The sequence below is a fragment of the Macaca mulatta genome, chromosome 2, assembly GCF_049350105.2.
Source record: "Macaca mulatta isolate MMU2019108-1 chromosome 2, T2T-MMU8v2.0, whole genome shotgun sequence".
Classification (NCBI taxonomy): Eukaryota; Metazoa; Chordata; class Mammalia; order Primates; family Cercopithecidae; genus Macaca; species Macaca mulatta.
In genome coordinates, this window is record NC_133407.1 from 35,639,821 (window position 1) to 35,660,350 (window position 20,530).

The 20,530-nt window shown below is 43.7% G+C and overlaps 1 protein-coding gene across 1 annotated transcript in view; it reads right to left on the reverse strand.

The window, feature by feature from the left end:
* Positions 1-16,802: 16,802 nt before the first annotated feature.
* The window catches only part of ACAD11 (acyl-CoA dehydrogenase family member 11), a 97,846-nt gene continuing 94,118 nt past the window's right edge, over positions 16,803-20,530 (reverse strand). Inside the window, exons 18-20 of the mRNA XM_015132134.3 lie at positions 19,813-19,929; positions 18,523-18,632; positions 16,803-17,775 (exon numbers count right to left, since the gene is read on the reverse strand). Coding sequence (XP_014987620.3) covers positions 17,661-17,775; positions 18,523-18,632; positions 19,813-19,929 — 342 coding nt within the window. The 3' untranslated portion in view covers positions 16,803-17,660. The remainder of the gene's footprint in view (positions 17,776-18,522; positions 18,633-19,812; positions 19,930-20,530) is intronic.

The following is a 20,530-nucleotide window of genomic DNA, read 5'->3' on the forward strand; positions in this document are numbered from 1 at the left end:
GTATGGCAGTAGAAGCACAAAAGACGCCAAAACAGGAAGAAAAAAGGAAATCTGGAGGACACTAGGAAGAAGAAAGCATTGGAAAAGAAAGCTGTCTAACTATACCCTCAGAGATAAGCATTGCATCTACAAAACAACAGGATGCCACTTCGAAAAATTTTTCCCACAGAAAATCAGGTCTTAAAATTTTTTAAAATAGAAGAAAAACAATAGAAGACATTGACAGAGAACATTGAGGAAATCTTGTCAAGCAGAGTAAGATGAAAAAATAGACAAAAGAGACCCAGTTCAGGGAGCCCATTATCCAAAAAACTTAGATCCCAAAAGAAATTCTAGTTTTTGGCCGGGCGCAGTGGCTCACCCTGTAATCCCAGAACTTTGGGAGGCCAAGGCAGGCAGATCATGAGGTCAGGAGATTGAGACCATCCTGGCTAACACAGTGAAACCCCGTCTCTACTAAAAATACGAAAACGTTAGCCAGGCATGGTGGTGGGCGCCTGTGGTCCCAGCTACTCGGGAGGCTGAGGCAGGAGAATGGCGTGAACCCGGGAGGCAGAGCTTGCAGTGAGCTGAGATTGTGCCACTGCACTCCAGCCTGGGCGACAGAGTGAGACTCTGTCTCAAAAAAAAAAAAAAAAAATACTAGTTTTGAAAAGGGGCTGAGAACAAAATAAAAAATACAAGCCCTTTCCCAGTAAGGAAGACTATGCCACTGAAGAGGCCAAGGGAACTTGTCCTTCACCCTCTGAAGGTTTGCTGAAAAATCAACTTGAAAACACAGATTAATTGGAGAAAAGGCATACACATTTATTTAATGAGTATACACAGGAGCCTTCAGAATGAAATCCCAAAGATCCTGGGGATATTGTTCACTTTGATGCTTAGGTTCAACAAAGTATTGACAGCCATACTTTGACTGGCCGTGTTTATGATTGGACAAAAGGGTAAGATCAAATGCTAAGGGACTGCGTGGGGAAACCCAGTAAGGTCTGTTTAGACTCTTGGCCTATCTGAGCACGCAGTCCTCCCTTCTGGGTATGGGGCGGGTCCTTCTCTGGAACAGGGGTCCCCTGACCTGTAGTCAAACAAGGTAAGTCGGATAATTTTTATGGCCAGTTTTTACATAGAAAGGTGGAGGGAAAGGGTAATAATTTTAGGTTTTATGGTTGACTTTGGGAAAAAGAGGTTCTGGTTTCTGACCCACCTTGGGGAAGAGACATTCTAGTTTCTGTGGCTAGCCTTGGGGGAGAATGGAACTGAGCGACAGGAGGATAGAAGAGGGTAGATGAAAGTCAGAAAAACTTCTGGTTCTGAGGCTGCTTCTGAGGCCTTAATTTTGGGGTTTGTTTTGTGAGTCCCAGTGTCAGAGGTGTTTGAACCAGAGTGATTCCACCTTGAACAGGGGCTGGGTAACATAAGGTTGAGACCTGCTGGGCTGCATCTCCAGGTTAGGCATTCTCAGGCACAGGATGAGACAGGAGGACAACAGGACCAGTATCACAGATACAGGTCATAAAGACCCTGCTAATAAACAGGATGTGGTAAAGAAGCTGCCAAAACCCACCAAAACTAAGATGGCAATGAAAGTGACCTCTGGTGGTCCTCACTGCTCATTATACACCAATTATAATATATTAGCATGGCAAATTATTCCCACCAGCACCATGACAGTTTACAAATGCCATGGCAACATCCAGAAGTTACCCTATATAGTCTAAAAAGGAAATTTTCTGGAAAACTCATGAATAATCCACCCCTTGTTTAGCATATGATCATGAAATAACCATAAAAATAGCTGGCCAAGCACGGTGGCTCATTCCTGTAATTCCAGTACTTTGGGAGGCTGAGACGGGTGGATCACGAGGTCAGGAGTTCAAGACCAGCCTGGCCAAGATGGCAAAACCCCGTCTCTACTGAAAATACAAACAAAAATTAGCTAAGTGTGGTGGTGTGCACCTGTAATCCCTACTACTCGGAAGGCTGAGGCAGGAGGATCACTTGAACCCAGGCAGTAGAGGTTGCAGTGAGCCAAGATCATGCCACTGCACTCCAGCCTGGGCGACAGAGCAAGACTACATCTTAACAACAACAACAACAAAAATAGCCAACCAAACCAGCAGCTCTCAGGGCTACTCTGTCTATGGAGTAGCCATTCTTTTGTTTCTTCTTTAATAAACTAGCTTTCACTTTATGGACTTATCCTGAATTATTTCTTGTATGAGATCCAAGAACCCTTTCTTGGGATCTGGATTGTGACCTCTTTCCAGTAACACCAACACCACCGAATGCCAGCCCAGTAGATGAAAATCAACCCTTACAAATGCACGTAATTGTGAAATTTTACCATATGAAAACAAAGATGCTATAACCCTCCAGGGTGTGGCAGGAGAAGAGGAAACGTTTCTGAGAAAAGAACAAGAATCAGAATAGCACTGGATTGCTCAATAACAGTGAAAGAAGACAAGGGAGTGATGCCTTCAAAAAGCTCAACCCAGGATTCTATATCCACTGAAACTATTGATTAAGTGAGGGGACAGAATTAAGAAATTTTGACACACACGAGGTCTCAAATTTACCTCCCATTCTTTTGTAAAAAGTTCCAGAAAGAAGTTCTGTACTAAAGAAGGGGGCACCCAAAAAAGTGTGGGGGCCAAAGTGTAAACTTGCCCGTCACCCTCTGAAGGTTCACTGAAAATCAGCTGACATAAGGCAGATAAATAGGAGAAAAAGCATGCAAAGTTATTAACGTGTACCTGTGGTCCCAGCTACTCGGGAAGCTGAGGCGGAGGATCACCTGAGCCTGCATGTTGAGGCTGCAGGGAGCCATGATCATGCCACTCTACTCCAGCCTGGGCAGCAGGCAAGACTTGGTCTTGAAAACAAAAAACAAAAAACAGCTTTACAGGATACGTCAAAGAAGTCTATTTGGGGGTGAAATATTTTGGTTTTCTTCAAACGAATGGTGGAATTCTTCAAATGGTATTGAAAAGACATTTCAAATTAAGACAACAGCTTGCAGCTGACTTAGACAACGACCCATCCAAATGGAACAGGTTAGAGGCTCTGGGAACAAATTCTTGAAGAAGATGAAATTGATAGGCAATATACGTATTTGAACATATTGAGAGAAGAAAGAAGATTGACATACCTGGGAGAAGAGTTTAGAATAGTTGGGCAGCAAAATAATCATAGCACAATGTAACTGTGATAGGTCTGTTGCTCTATGTGTACAGCAAGTCAACACTCTGAGACGTCGGGTTGCCGCAGAGAAAGAGGTTTAATCATAGGGCCACCGAATGAGGAGACGGGAGGATGCCTCACATCCATTTTCCAAAGGAGTTGGGGCTGAGAACTTTAAGGGTTTTTGAGTAGGCCGAAGCGTGCAAATTGTTGATTGGTAAAAGGGTGCAGGGTGAAGTCATGAGATAGGGGGATGAAGAAACTATATAATGCTGATTCTGTTCCTCTGTGGGGGTCTTATGTACTGTGAAAGCAAAATACATCTTGGGACCCCAAAATCACTAGACGAGAGGGAAAAGTCAAGCTGGGAACCGTGTAGGCAAACTTGCCTCCCATTCTATTCCTAACAAAGATAGCTACAAAGATAAAAAGCAACATACTTCCCTCACAATTTGCCCACAGGGAAATTCCTTGTGGACAAAGGACTGACAGACCTCAAAGTCATCCCTCTGCTCCTGTGGGAAAAATGCATATCTGATTGCCTCCTTTGCCTCATTGTTTTACTAAGCCAGACTAAGGTATAAGTGACTATTCCTATAAATTGTGTACTCAATAAAAGGCTAATCAGAAACCCTCCAAAAATGCAAGCATTTGTCCTTTACCTATGACATGAATCCCCCTCCTTCCCCACTTTGAGTTGTCCCGCCTTTCTGGACTGAACCAGTATACATCTTACATATATTGATGTCTCATGTCTCCCTAAAATGTATAAAACAAAACTGTGCCCCAACCGCCTTGGGCACATGGCATCATGACCTCCTGAGGCTGTGTCACAGGGGTGTCCTTAGCCTTGACAAAATAAGCTTCCTAAATTGATTGAGACTTGTCCCAGATACTCTTTGGTTTACACTACTATGATTATTTTGCTTCCCAACTCTTCTAAACTCTTCTCTCAGGCACATCAGTCACCTTTCTCTCAATGTGTTAAAATACATATGTTGCCTATCAATTTCACCTTCTTGAGGAATTTGTTCCCAGAGCCTCTGACCTGCTCTAGTCTGAATGGGTAGCTCTCTAAGTGAGCTGCAAACTGTTGGCTGTTTCACTGGAATTCAAAACCTTAAAAACATCTTAAGCAATTCTTAAAAGCTTTATTATTCTAATGTGAGATCCTGTCTATAGGAACAATATGCATGCAAATGGATCTAGCGCTAGGAGACCATCAGCACCAAGCAAGTAGGCAAAAGTGCAGCCTAATTAATGCTTAATTATATTTCTGCTCAGAACCCAGCATGCAATTCTCGTCAACCTTGTGGGGACAGCTTCACATATGACATGGTAAGGTAAGGTTCTGACTGGTACTTACATAACTATAGTATCAATGTGATTATATTAGGAGGATGAAAAAAGACTATATTAGGAGGATGAAAAAAGACGGAGTATATGTGAGAAAATAAATACTTTTAGTGGGGAGAGAAGATAAACAGTTGAATTCTCATCTTCTAAACTGAGAAATCAATAGATGACTAGACTACATATGACAGTAATGTTTTATCAAGGTCAAATTCTCGTGTCAATATTGTTAGGTGACATAATATCTGCAGCTAACTCTCAGTTCAGAAACAGGAGAAAGCAAGTGTGAATCTAGATAAGGATATATAGGTGTTCACTATATTCTGCCTCTAACTGAAGGTTTAAGTAAAATAAACCATTGAGAGGTGAGAGTATTATAACTGTACTATTTCAAGACATGGAAGTAGATCTCCATGCCTATCAGTTAGTTTAAATTGTTTTGTTTATTTATTTTATTTTGAGGTGGGGTCTCATTATGTTATGCAGACTGGGCTCAAGCAATTCTTCCACCTCAGCCTCCTGAGTAGCTGGGACTGTTAACAGAAAAGGGGTTTTGTCTCAGGGTCCAAGAGTGGGTTCTTAGATCTTGCATGGGAAAGGGTTCAGGGCCAGTCACATAGTAAAGTTAAAATAGTTTCTTAGAAACTACTCCATTACAGAGTAGGGTGTCCTCAGAAAGCAAGAGGAAGAATGCCCCTACCTTAACCCATTTATGCCTCAGGTTGCAATTTTTTGAATTTTTGCAATCAGACATTGGCGATGACCTTGAGAGCAGTAGGATACAAATAACTCTTGCATGCTTAGCCTTCCAATAATGAAACACTAGGTATAAATGGATTTAAACAAGAATGTTTGCTTATATAGGATATTAGGCCTATAGCGCAGTTTATTATAAAGGCTTGTGACAGGCTGTTAGTATGGTTATTCTCTTGTGTAACTTCTGATGTTGGCAAGAATTTACGAGTGTACTATTATCTTTAGAGGAAAACCTATTTTTTAAAATAAGAATGGCTTTTTCCACTAACTTGTTTCCTCAACCATAAACATCTTGTGATCAAGAGTGCCTAAATTCCTTGGAATGTAATGCAGCAGCTCTTGCTGTATCCAGCCTTTTTTCAAGATGAGTCACTCTGGTTGGGATGCCTCTGACAGGACTATAGGCACCCAGCTATATTAAATGTTTGTAAGTAGTTGTTTATGGGAATGAGAAATTAGCATGTTGGGATGGTGACAGGAAGAACCGCTGATGGTTTTCATAACTAGCTTTGGACGGTAATTTGATGGTTGAACTCTGAAATGTATACCTTTGATTAAAAATAAAAACTAAACTATAAAAAAAGGAGAAATTAAAAATCAGTAAAACCAAAACAAAGATTAGCAGCTTTTGTGGTAAATATAACTGGAAAAAAAGGCAACATTCAATGGCTTAAAAAAAATTCAGAAATAATTTTTTTTCCCAATTGAATGTTTCCTTTTCCAAAATTACCTATGGCCTGCCTCACCCCCATCCTGTGCCTACAAAGACCCCAGACTCAGTTGGTAGAGGAGAGAGAGGTGGCTTGATTTTAGTGAGATGGCTTCACTTCAGTGAGGCTGCTTGATATCAGAGACAGCCTGACTTCAGGGAAGAGCTGGTCAGACTTTGGGGAAGAGATGCTGGACTTGAGGGGAAGACTACCTGCCCATCCCATCCCCTCTTCAGCTCCCCTTCTTTGCTGAGAGCCATTTCCATCTCTTAATAAAATCCTCTGCCTTCACCATCCGTCAAGTATTCGTGCAAATTCATTCTTCTTGGACACTGGACAAGAGCTTGGGACCCACCAAACTGCAGGGACCCACAAAAAGGCTGGCACACCAGTGGAGGAAGTAGACTGCCAAGGTCAACGGGTCTATGTTGATCAGCCTGAGAACCAGCAGCCATGACCACAAGTGAAAGCAGGCTGTGAAAGGAGCTCATTTGCTTCTCTGGAGAAGGGGAGCTTACTTTTCCACACAGGGACCATCCACATCTGATGAGCAGGCCATCCCTCCAGACTTACATCACGGCTGAGTTCCTTAACAGTAGAAAGTTCGTTTGGCCTTTTTGTGGACAGAGATGGGAGTTACAGTGGTCTCAACTGAATGAAATGCAGCAAGTAAGCCCTTCTGGGACCATTTCCCCTGAAGCCAAAAACATTATGAACAATTTTCCAGAGGGTAGCTTGGAAAAGAATAATGATTACCATTTTGATTTTTTTTTTTTTTTTTTTTTTTTTGAGAGAGGATCTCACTCCTCTCACCTAGGCTGGAGTGCAGTGATATGATCACAGCTCACTGCAGCCTTGACTTCCCAGGCTCAGATGATCCTCCCACTGCAGCCTCCCGAGTAGCTGGGACTACAGGCATGTGCCACCACACCTGGCTCATTTTTTATATTTTTAGTAGACACAGGGTTTCACCATGTTGCCCAGGCTGGTCTTGAACTCCTGGGCTCAAGCGATCTGCCTGCCTCGGCCTCCTAAAGTGTTGGGATTACAGGTGTGAGCCACTGCACCCAACCGAGTTTTGAATTTTATAAAAAATGTTTTCTCCATTTCCTATGACAAGTTCATTCTGAATCCCACTGAGTTGGGACGAGTCTTTGGCTCATAAATCAACCATGTAATCTTAAGAGATTTGAATTCACATGCACTTCAATTCCTATGTATTGCTATGTATTGGAGTCAACTTTTTTGGCAGTCAGAAAACCTAACCACCTTGCACAAATACCAATTTTCCTTCAAATGATCTTTAGTAATATCTATATTACAGGATCTTTGGTAAACTAGAAACACTTAGCAATTCCTTTTCATGCTAGGTTTGGGTTTTATTTTACTTTTTCTTTAATACAAGAGATGGAGTACAGTCAACTTTGCCCTTGCCGGTAGAAGGCAGCCACCCCATGCAAGGAGGCAAGGGGCCAACTGAGCTCTTAACACACGGCCGTTCATGGACAGCAGAACTAAAGGAGCATTGTAACACCCACTCCAGGGCCTCGAGGTCGCAGGCAGTCCCCCACAACCCAGGCACCGCTGCACGGAGCTTTCTCCCGCTGGTGTCTGGAGTGGCCAGCTGGGACCTGCACTCGCTCACTTGCACCTGGTCTGGCTGTGGGCCCCACCCAGAGCTTGTTCCTGAGTCATTGCCTGGAGTGGCCAGTCAGGTCCCCGCACTTGCTCACTCACATGCTCCCTCCTGCAAGGGGTTGAGCGTGGCGGGCGGAGTAAACTTTCACCCTTGTCACAAGTTCAAAGAAGGGGCTGAGAAAAATTCTGCACTATTGCCATGCCAGTGCTATGAGCGTTGTACTTGACTCTCACATCTCTCTTATCACACTACTTCTAATTTATTGTGTTCTGTTACTTCTACATCTTCAATATCTCTAACAATCTACATCCAGTACACCTACTGTCGTGTGGGCCTCTAACATGTCTTCCATGGGTCAGAGCAACAGGATCCTGACTGGTCTTCCTGCTTCTGATACAGGCTGAATCCAACCCCTTCTTCATGGAGTAGTATTTCTACTGCCCATCAGTGACTCCACTGCTCTTAGGACCAAGTCCAACGCCTCATCTTGGACTGTGAGGCCCTTTGTGATCTGGCCCCTTCTTTGTCTGGCATCATCTCTCCATAACAGGAAACAATAACATTTACCAATTGACATTCAGAAAACCACAGGTTGTGTCTGAGTCTGTGCTGTGTGGGCTGGTTTCCAAAATTACAATGAGTAATCTCAGTTCCAGGCCAGTCTTCCCTGACCTCAAAATATTTCAAAGTTGACCCTAGTCCATCTCCTGTATTAAAGGCCTCCAGAAGGCCAGCTTCTCAGCCATTTGGGGCTGGGACCGGAGTTCCCAAATAAAGAGAAATGCCACCTATTGTCTTTTCCTACTTCTTGCTTCAAGGTTCTTTCGTTGAAGTTGCTTCAGACTCATCTTGCACACTGTCCTCAGTGGCAATGGCTCTTAAATAAAACAGAATTTGCAAATGTTTCTCTTTTGTTTTCTATGTAAAAACCAGCTTATTTTCTAAGTTGTGTAGTTGACAAAAATCCTGCCCTGTCTAGTAGGAAAGGGTGGGGTTATTAGATTAAGTAAATTGTCAGTTGAATGAACTATCTACCTCCTTAGGACAAGGACACCGGGGGCCTTATCACATGTGCATCCTCCACAGGCATCCGTAAGGACTCCTTGAATTGTTCAGAATTGCACGTGTCCTCTGTCTCCTCTAAAATTAGTCTGGTTTCTTTCAAGTCCAATTAATCTAGTGTTGTGTTGCTTCAACTAGATATGAATAAGAAATCCTTTTGATTTGATACACTCTGAAGTGTATCGAGAGCAAAGACACCACTGAACAGGAAGGAAGGATTTTAAGCCCCTCAGCCTACATGCTCCACATCTGGGAAAACATTACACTGGGAGTGGCTGTTTCTTCCTCACCCCTCAGCCTACATGCTCCACATCTGGGAAAATATTACACTGTGAGTGGCTGTTTCTTCCTCACCCCTCAGCCTATGTGCTCCACATCTGGGAAAATATTACACTGTGAGTGGCTGTTTCTTCCTCATTTCTTTTCTTCTAGATTTTTTTTGTCTGTCTCAAACTTTGCCAGCAAAAGAAAGGTTAAAAATAGAATAAAGAAAATTCCCTTAGCATGTGAAGATGACAACATATTATGGATTTGCCTGTTAAATTATTTATTCCTTTAAGATTAAATTAGTCCAGCTGTCTTAGAGGGCTGGAAGAAGACCTCTTGCAGAACGGTTTCAAGTGGATTTAGAATTTAGAATCTGACCTCAACCAGTGGAGGAGGTAGACTGCCAAGGTCAACAGATCTGTATTGATCAGCCTGAGAACCAGCAGCCATGACCACACGTGTGAGCAGGCTGTGAAAGGAGCTCATTTGCTCCTCTCAAGAAGGGGAGGTTATTCTTCCACACAGGGGCCATCCACATCTGATGAGCAGGCCATCCCTCCAGCCTTACATCATGGCTGAGTTCCTTAATAACAGAAAGTTTGTTTGGCATTTTGTGGACAGAGATAGGAATTATGATGGTCTAAACTGAATGAAATGCAGCAGGTAAGCCCTTTCAGGACCATTTCCCCTGAAGCCAACAACTGTATTCTGAACAATTTTCCGGAGGGCAGCTTGGGAAAGAATGATTACCATTTTGAATTTTTTCTTTTTTTTTGGAGACAGGATCTCACTCCTATCACCCAGGCTGGAGTGCAGTGATGTGATCCCATGTGGCTCACTGCAGCCTCGACTTCCAAGGCTCAGGTGATCCTCCCACCACAGCCTCCTGAGTAGGTGGGACTACAGGCATGTGTCACCATGCCTGGCTAATTGTTTATGTTTTTAGCAGCTACAGGGTTTCCCCATGTTGCACAGGCTGGGCTTGAACTCTTGGGCTCAAGCGATCTGCCCGTGTCAGCCTCCTGAAGTGCTGGGATTACAGCTGTGAGCCATCATGCCCAGTCCAGTTTTTAATTGTATAAAAAATGTTTTTTCCATTTCTCATAACAAGATCATTCTGAATCCCACTGAGCGGGGAAGAGTCTTTGGCTCATAAATCGACTATGTAATCTTAAGAGATTGGAGTTCACATACACTTCAATTCCTATCTATTGCTATGTATTGGAACCAACCCTTTTTGGCAGTCAGAAACCTAAGCACCCTGCAGAAATAACAGTTTTCCCTCAGATGATCTTTATTTTTATGTATTTATTTATTTTTGGATGGAGTCTCGCTCTGTTGCCAGGCTGGAGTGCAGTGGCATGATCTCGGCTCACTGCAAGCTCCGCCTCCTGGGTTCAAACGATTCTCCTGCCTCAGCCTCCCGAGTCGCTGGGATTACAATATCACAGGATTGTTGGTAAACTAGAAACACTTAGCAATTTCTTTTCATGCTAGGTTTTTTTCTTTCCTTAAATACAGGAGATGGACTAGAGTCAACTTTTTCCTTCACCAAACAAGATATATAAAATCACTATTGTGAATGGAAAATAAATTCCGGGACCCCCAAATCACTAAACCAAATGGAAAAGTCCAGCTGAGACTTTTGCTTAGGGCAAATCTGCCTCCCATTCTATTCCTTAAAAAGATAGCTACTAAGATGAAAAAGCTATATACCTCCCTCACAATGTGTCCACAGGAAAATTCCTTGTGGACAAAGGACAGACAGAATTCCAAGTCATCCCTCTGCTTTTTGAGATAAGTGCATATCTGATTGCTTACTTTGGAAAGGCTAACCAGAAACTCAAAAGAATGCAACCGTTTGTTTCTTATCTATTTATAACCTGGAAGTCCCCTCCCCACTTCAAGTTGTCCCGCCTTTCCAGACTGAACCAATGTACATCTTACATATATTGATTGATGTCTCATGTCCCCCTAAAATGTATAAAACCAAACTGTGCCCCAACCACCTTGGGCACATGTCGTCAGGACCTCCTGAGGCTGTGTCACAGGCATGTCCTTAACCTTGGCAAAAAAACAAACAAACGACAGCAACAACAAAAAACAACTTTCTAAATTGACTGAGACCGGTCTCAGATATTTGGGGTTCATACTATGCTCCCTTAATTACCACAGTGGACAATTGTTTGGGGCTGCTCTGCATCCATCTCTATTTCTAATAATGTCCCAAGTCTTTTTCTCCCCACTGAGTGTGAGTTTGGTGAGAGGCAGACCTCTGAAACCGTGAGGACCAAGGGGCTAGAGCTGAGTGGCCCAATACAGTAGCCACTGGCCACACATGACTACTGAGCACTGAAATCGGGCTAATGTGATTGAATTTTTAAAAAATTATTTATTTATTTTGAGAAAAGGTCTGGCCCTGTCGCCCAGGCTAGAGTGCAGTGGCACTATCTCAGCTCATGCAACCTCTGCCGCCTGGGCTCAGGTGATCTTCTCACCGCAGCCTCCTGAGTAGCTGGGACTACAGGCGTGTGGAACCATGCCCGGCTTATTTTTGTATTTTTTGTAGAGATGGGGTTTGGCCATGTTGCCCAGGCTGGTCTCAAATTCCTAGGCTCAGGTGATCTGCCCACCTTGGCCTCCCAAAGTGCTGGGATTATAGGCGTAAGCCACTGCACCTGGCCCTGAATTTTTTACTTAACTTTAAATGAATTATTTAAATTTAAAAACTGAGTTCAGGTATTTGAAAACTGTTAAGTATGTTTAGAACAAGTTGGGCATGTGAACCTACTTCTTTAACTATAAATTTTATGAAGCTTACTTATATGTAGTTAACTTTTTCCAGATCAAGTATTTCCACTGAAAATTTAGCTTCCAAGTTGAGATGTGCTATAAATATAAAATATATTGGGATTTTGGGGCAAAAGTGTAAAATAGCTTACTGATAATTTTTTATATTGATTACATGTTGAAATAATATTTGGATATATTAGGTTAAATAAAATATATTAAAATTTCACTTTTTTTTAAATGTGGCACTGTAAAATTTTAAATTACATATCTGGCTTACCTTATATTTCTATTGGTAGCACTGGAAGAGCTCTCCTCTTCCTGGACAGCCCAGAGGGCAGGCCTGTAGCCTGAGCTTGGTCAACCATGAGCGCCTCAGAGCCAAAGCAAGGCAAGGGCAGAGCGATCTGGTGGACAAGGTCAGATGGAGGTCACCAATGCAGGGGTGTCTCCCCCATCCTCCAGGTCAGGCTGCTCTGGTCCCAGCTGCAAAGACCTGCTTCCTTCTCTGCCTGTGTCTTGGCGAGATCTTCCACACTTTCGTAGCCCTCCCTTCCCATACTCATGCAACAGATTTTTTTGCTCACATTAGCCAGTCTTTTCCTAGTGTTTGCAGCCAAGAATGCTGACTTAATCAAGATTTGTCAGGATGTGAGGCTCTCCCCTGACCATCGAGTCACTAGAATCCCAGGTGAACCTTGTTATTACTAAAGTAATCGTCACTAGGGCTGGGGCTGAGGCAGCTGTAGCTATAGCAAGCTGCTCAGGTGATTCTGATGTTCAGCCAGGGTAAGAATCACTGCTTTAAGTTGTTTTTTTGAGATGGAGTCTCGCTCTGTTGCCCAGGCTAGAGTGTAGTGGCGCAATCTCGGCTCACTGCAGCCTCTGTCTCCTGGGTTCAAGTGATTCTCCTGCCTCAATCTCCCGAGTAGCTGAGATTACAGGTGCCCACCACTACACTCGGCTAATTTTTGTATTTTTAGTAGAGATGGGGATTTTGCCATGTTGGTCAGGCTGGTCTCAAACTCCTGACCTCAGGTGAGCTGCCTGCTTTGGCCTCCCAAAGTGCTGGGATTACAGGCATGAGCCACTGTGCCTGGCCCTAAGTTTTAAATGTCTGCATGGCAAGTGAGGGAACATGAGCCTATGCTACTACACTTCTCACATAGAGTGAATCAAACATCCTGCGTTCCCCGCACTTCTGCAGCTGGCATGCATTCACGCATTCAACAAATGTTTATTGAGGACGTATCGTGAATGCTCCAGGCATCGCTCCAGCTTCTACGGATGTGCCAGTGAGCAAAACAGACAAGAACCCTTCTCTGCTAAAACATACTTTCTAGTAGGGGGAGAGGAAGAGGTAATATGCACAAGAAAAGAGAAAAATACATAGTATGTCATACGATGAAAAGTTCTAAGAAGAGCCGGGCGCGGTGGCTCACGCCTGTAATCCCAGCACTTTGGGAGGCTGAGACGGGCGGATCACGAGGTCAGGAGATCGAGACCATCCTGGCTAACACGGTGAAACCCCGTCTCTACTAAAAAGAAGTACAAAAAACTAGCCGGGCGAGGTGGTGGGCGCCTGTAGTCCCAGCTACTCGGGAGGCTGAGGCAGGAGAATGGCGTAAACCCGGGAGGCGGAGCTTGCAGTGAGCGGAGATCCGGCCACTGCACTCCAGCCTGGGCGACAGAGCGAGACTCCGTCTCAAAAAAAAAAAAAAAAAAAAAAAAAAAAAAAAAAAAAAAAAAGTTCTAAGAAGAAAACCAAAGCAGGGAAAAACAGTGTGTGTGTGTGTGTGTGTGTGTGTGTGTTGGGGGAGTATAGAAACTTAGATGGGGTGGTTACAGAAGGAATCCCTAGAAGGTTACATTTGCAGGAAGGGAGGAAGCCTTGAGGACATGCAGTGGGGGGAGAGTTTTCTAGGCAAACAGAAAGGCAAGTGCAAAGACTCTGAAGTAGGAATATATCTGGGATACTGGAGGAACAGCAGAAGGCCAATGTGTCTGGCATGGAGAGAGTAAGAAAACAGAGCAGTAGAAACTGAAGTCAGAGAGGTGGTGGAGGGAGGGGGTGTCTGCACTCACTTAAAAAATAAACAAAAGGCTCCTCATCGAGGTGATTAGCCGTCAGATGAAGGAAGACTGGGGAAAATACCTTCTGGAGATCCTATCCATGCAACTGCTCTCCATTTGACCTGTACTTATTTAGGGCGTCCTAAGAGGGATGCGCCTCTCCAGGATAAATTGTTACGCTTTACTTCGTCACATAATTTGGGGGTGAAGGTAAGGCAGAAAGAAGCCCTTGTTTCACAGAGCTTACGGTAACCACACTCTCACACTAGAATGCACATGAGTTTTCTTCACAACAAACTCATAATCACCACAATGAGAAAGAGGTGCTGAAAAGAAAAATATCATGGCAGGATCATAAATCCTAAATGCTCTTTGTCTGTCTTGAATTAAGGGAGGACACTTCCTAGAATCCTGCTTATTTGGAAAATTGGAAAATTCCAACAATCACCAGAAGTGGTTTTGTTTCTTTTAGGCATCCTGACTGCCCTCTGTACCTAGAGCTGACCACAGCCCTCCAGTTGATTAGATTAGATTAGATATCATGAGAAAAAATGAAATGCATATTTCCCTGAATTGTTAAATACTCATTAAACACCTATTCCATCAACTGACTTGCCCAGACTACTGTGCGCCCCCACTGCCAGGACACTGATGTCCTTTCCCAGGCTTAGGTTTTCTCCAGCTACCCATAACCCCTTCTGGGTCTGTTGCCCAGCCTCTGTGTTGACTGGCTGGGGCTCAGGCTCTGGCTCTGTTCTGTTGGCAGACCTATACATGAATGCTTTGCTCACTCACCGCTTGCTGTGCTGCAAACCAGAGAGCATCCATGGAAACTCATTCATTCATTCGCACTCTTTTTGAGTGGTTACTGGATGTAAGGCATGGTTCTAGGGACCAAGGAGACACCAGTACACACACAAAAAAGTGAGAGAAGTGAATAGAGGAGGGGAAAAATGGGCCTTGCACTTGAGTGAGAAGACCACAAATAAATATTAAATATGTCAGGTGGTAAGTGCTGTGGAAAAACAAAGCCAGATAAGCAGGTGGAGAATAACAACGCATGTGGTGCTAATTTCTCTTTTTCTTTTTTTTTTTGAGATGGAGTCTTGCTCTGTCACCCATGCTGAAGTGCAGTGGTGTAATCTCAGCTCACTGCAACCTCCACCTCCTGGGTTCGAGCGGTTCTCCTGCCTCACATCCTGAGCAGTTAGGACTACAGGCACCCACCACCATGCCCAGCTAATTTTTGTATTTTTAGTAGAGACGGTGTTTCACCATGTTGACCAGTCTGATCTCGAACTCCTAACCTCAGGTGATCTGCCCGCCTCGGCCTCCCAAAGTGTGGGATTACAAGCGTGAGCCACCGCGCCCAGCCATGGTGCTAGTTTCAAGCAATGGTCAAGAAAGGACATTTTAATAATGTGCCTTTTGACTTAGACATCTGGAAAACCTCAGCGTAGATCCTTTCAGGCAGAGAAAACAGTCCGAACTACGGCCCAGAGGCCTGGCTGTGCTCGCATGTTGGAAAGGCGGCCAGAAGGCTGTGCTGGAGCAAGTGAGCCAGGGCGATGGGATCAGAGAGGTGTCAGAGGATGAGATCAGATGGAACCTCGTCAGCCAAAGCAAGGACTCTGCATTTATTCTAGGTGAGATGGAAGCCACTGCAGCATTTGAGAAGGTCATCCTGGCTGCTGTGAGAATAGATTAGAACTCCAGTTAAGAGACTACTGGAGTGATCCAGGCAAAAGAAATAGTGGAGAAAGATATGTGACAGACAAACACCAGCCTGTCAACAGGAGCCTCCCCGCCCCTTTCCTCTGCCTCTTGGAGAGGGACCATCTAGTGAAAGGGAAAGGGAGGAGCCAAGCGGGGCTGCCTGGCTTGACTGAAATAAGACATTTTTCATAGCAGACATTTGCAAAAATACATTGCACTTTATATCCTTTATTTAAGAACTTGACGAATTTAAAGCCCTTAGAAAGCCTAGGTAAAAAATGCCTGCCTTCTGAACTTCCCCGGCACTGTTGTAGCTTCATTTAAGATCAAGGAGAAAAGCAGTTTTGGGCAAGCCCTGCCCAATGTATCCATTCAAGTGTCTAAAGTGCTTTTCACCTACTTTATTTCTCTTGGACAAAATGTGGGCATGCCCATGACACCTAAGTGAGCCACAGTTGTATGGAAACAGCTGGGGTGATGAGGACCCACCCTGAAGAAGCTCTTACCAATAACCACAGGCTGATGAGGAAATCAGTCCTCCGTAATCCGCTGAACTTTCTGTTGCGTGTTCTTAAAGTAACAAGGTCAATTACCAGAGACCTTTAACTAGCCCCTCCTCCGGATAATCACAGCTACCCCCGAGCATCCTAAATGTTTGCTGGAGAAAGACCATGACCTCTTCGTGTGGCGCCTCATGGTGTCTTCCCTGTCCGGCAGTCTCAAGGCCCCTCGTCGAGGCTCTGTCGCAGACCACTTGGCAATCTTGGAGGGGTCTTCATGGTAGAGCCCTGACTGGTGAGCTCTCTCATCCCTGCTCCCTCCCTGCCATCTCATTATTAGAAAGGGCAGTTTCTTGCTTTAAAACCATGTGGTTTCAAACACATGGCAAACCTGGCAGACTGTCCCAGATGAATGGCTGCCTAGTGACTCCCAGTGACAGACATAGCCCTAGAAATGGTCACAATGCTGAGGAGTTTACCTTTAGTCCATTCTCCCACCAGGACTGGGGCCCTGATCCTGATATTGATCTTTTCACTTTATCCTTTGGAGACTTTTTTCCTTTTCAAAACAATCCTTGGTGTTCTTTTTAACATAATTTTATCTGACTAAATTCAGGGAAGGGAGAGAGGTAAGTACAGATCACATGGAGTGACTTGCCTTAGGGAGGGCCAGATACATGACAATAGATTAACTAAAACAAATCAGCAACCAATCCAGCCCGCTTTCCTCAGACAGAGAAACACATTACAAAACTGTAAGGATCAGATATAGCCTTTAATTCCTAATGTTCAAAAACAATCCTGCCTTCTAAATCACAACTTTTAAAATTAATCATAAGGCTAAATAGTTCGAGTTGTAAGATCTGTCCACTTCAAATAAGGATACCTTTTATAAAGTACTTTATTGTGGTTTCACAGATTTCAAGGTGCTTCTACATGGCTTCAGGGACTCTCACAACAAACCCTCAGTGGGTCAGCGTCTTCTAAGATTAAAATATTAACACCAATGCATGCAAAGTAAAGTGAGGTACAGTGAGGTTAAGGCAAAGTGGCAATGTTAAAGAGGCCCACAACACACAAGGGATCAGAGCCCAGGCCAAATTCTTGCTCCCCACCTCCACCCCACCCCAAGAAGAAATTTATTTTTTATTTGTTTTTATTTTTAGAAAGAGTCTCACTCGGTCACCCAAGCTGGAGGCCATGTCATGATCACAGCTCCTGTAACCTCAAACTGCTAGACTCAAGCAATCTTCCTGCCTCAGCCTCCCAAGTAGCTAGGACTACAAGCATGTGCCACCACACTTGGCTCATTTAAAAATTTTTTTGTAGAGATGGGGGTCTCACTGTGTTGCCCAGGCTGCTCCCAAACTCCTGGCCTCAAGAAGGCACTAGATTGAATGACAACAGCTACAGCATTTCTTATTGAACTCAACCCTGTGTGACCCTTGAAATTATAAAACCCACTGATCAAAATAGATGCTATAATCTTTACCACAAGTGAATAATTAACCCTGTGCTCAAACTGCTGCAAAAATATGAGATTCAAATGTTGGAGCCAGTGAAGTTTGTATGAAGGAGAGTTTCTGCCGGTGGGATGTGGCAGTGCCACTCTCCTTACATCTTGGCTGTCAGCTTTTTGGCTTGGTCCTGCAGCTCCATTGTTGCAATTGCTGAAAGGTGAACTTCGTCAGGTCCATCTGCTAAACGCAAACTTCGGGTTACAGCATACCTGAAAAAGCAAAAGAACCAGGGATCACAGGGAGTTATGGAAGAGGAACATGATACTTTGACGTCAGTCACTCTGATTGTAAAACAAGACTATATTAGTTCTTAAATCCCACCAAGGTCACGGTAAGAAAAAGAGTACCAGGAAAATAAGCTAAAGGGCTTCTGCAATGCCATCTTAAAGTTCCCAACTTCGGAGAGTTAAATGGCAAAGTACAGTGGAGTTAATCTCATTCCTGGTTTCCTATAGTTTACTAGATGTTGCTAGAACTTAGAACAGGCAGTGAATGGTATGATACTATATATTTAGTTCTTTCTTAAGGGTAAAAATAGATGAAGGATGAGACTCTATGTCCAGCATGACAGAGAAGGAGACGCTGTAATTATGTGTGGAGATAGACAGATGGGGAATGGAGAATGCTCCTACCTCCCAGTAATCAGGATCTAGATATTAGATAGTCACTGACATGTACCGCTATAAATTCAGCGAAACCCCATGCTGTGTCTATGGCCCAGGAATTCTCGGTGGGTCACCTCAGTGTAAAAATTAACATAATTGAATGAAACGATTATTGTAATAATAAGAGCAACTATTTCTTGGTGTTCAGCTCTATATTAAAGTATGTATATCACTTCATTTAGCCTTCAATTACACTGAAACTAAATGTAAGCAATTCTTGTCAAGGCATCTATAGATTTTTTACCTCCATGCCTATCAAATGTAGATGATTCTTAAATGACATCTACTCACATGTTGGCCAGAGGGTAATCCTGGGAAACACCAGCACCTCCGCACACCTGGATGGCCCAGTCAACGATTTTGCAGACAGCCCGTGGGGCAGCCACTTTGATCATTGCAATCTACATAAGCAAGATATGAAAAGAATGCTTTTTTCTTAGACTATACGCAATGTGGCAAAACTGGGAAATGAAACAAGGGAACTTTCCCACACCCAAGTCACCACTCAAACAGGATCTTTAACAAAAGCCAACAAAGAGATCCTGCTGCAATGCCGTTAATGGCCGTATTTCAGTCAATACAGACCCTCTGGAAAGAGACACCTCTTCCAAATCACATTTTATCCATTTATTTCTAACTTGCCTTGTTTCCAAAAGGATTTCAGGCAGCTGATAAATCACACTCATTACCTTAGGGATCATAAAAATAGTCCAAGGGCCTTTGTGCCTCTAATCAGTTTTCTTTTAGCAGTTTCATGGGCTTTTAGAATTAAATGATTATGTCTTTATTTCATATCAGCCAGAAATATAAGAAAGCAGAGGATGAGACGTCTCTTCCATGAAACATTTACCATGTAGCAGTATCATGCTGTGCATTTTTTTGTTTTGTTATTTGAGACAGGCTCTCACTCTGTCACCCAGAATAGAGTGGAGTGGCTATTCACAGGCATGATCATAGCTCACTACTCATGCCTCAGAATCCTGGGCTCAAGCTATCCTCCTGCCTCAGCTTCCCTGGGACTACAGGCACAAGTTACCATGTCGGCTAATTTTTTTTCTTTTTTTTTTTAAGAGACAGGGTCTCACTATATTGCCCAGGCTGGTCTCAAATCCCTGGCCTCAAACAATTTTCCCACCTCCACCTCCCAAGTAGCTGGGATTACAGGCGAGAGCCACTGTGGGTGGCTGCTGCACATTCTATGTATATTATCTTGGTTACTCTTCACAAGAACCCTAGGCCTTAGGCAGAAAGGTTAAGTACTTTGCCTGTGATCACAAGGCTAGCAGAAAGTGGCAGAGTGGGTGCAGTTCCAGGGCTGTGTAAAACTTATGATTTCCCCCACTCTTTGTTGCTGTATCTTAAGAATGCTGAAGATATTCTCCCTCCCAAAAATCATTCCCTAAAGCACTTGCTAGGAGACTAGCAAGTGACAGGCATTTATAATTTATAACCCACAATCACATGGGGGCTTCCAATATTCTGAGTGCCATCGAGATGCCATGAAAACTGAAATGTCCAACAGGTGGAGAGAACTGGAGAAGGCTCAGCAGCTGGTGGTCCGAGGGGAGAAGGTAGCCTCACCTCCTTCTTAGCGCCAGCACTGCCCAGAGTGTCCATGCTGTGAGCGGCTTTCAGAGTCAACAAGCGGATCTTCTCAATGGCAATGCGGCTTTCAGCAATCCGGTGAGCCACAACCTCCTATAGGGGAACAAAAGGCAGCAAAATGAAGGAGGAGCTAAGCTGTAACAGTCTTATAGTTTGGCGAAAACACTCTCTAGGCCAGAGATTGTTCACAAGCTTTACTCTAAGTATTTTTAAATGGAAGAGTTAATTCATTTGATACACACCAGCCTAACCACATACTTGTGGAATGCTACAGTTAAAATTGAAATATTTCAGAAAGACATTTTATTTTCCCAGAAAAATCATTTATTTTGGATGTCTTAATGTCTAAGGTAAAGATGGCTGACCTAAACCACTGCCTTACTGCGAAACCACTCAAAAGGCCCGCGAATTGCCTGCTGTCATGGAAACCTGGCTAAATGCATGGTAGTGAAGCTGCTTATAGGTAAACTAGAAAATTCTCAGGACAATTTCAGTGTGGGGACAGTTCAGCAGCAATCTGCTGTGCTGTTACTGTAATTTATTTATTTAAAATGACCTTTCATTTGGTGGACAGTTGAATGATAATACATGTATAGATTGGAATAACCACAGTCAAAAACACAGAATAATTCCATCTCCCACAGAACTCCCCGGTGCTGCCCCTTTTTAGTCACAGCCTCCTCCCACTCCTAAC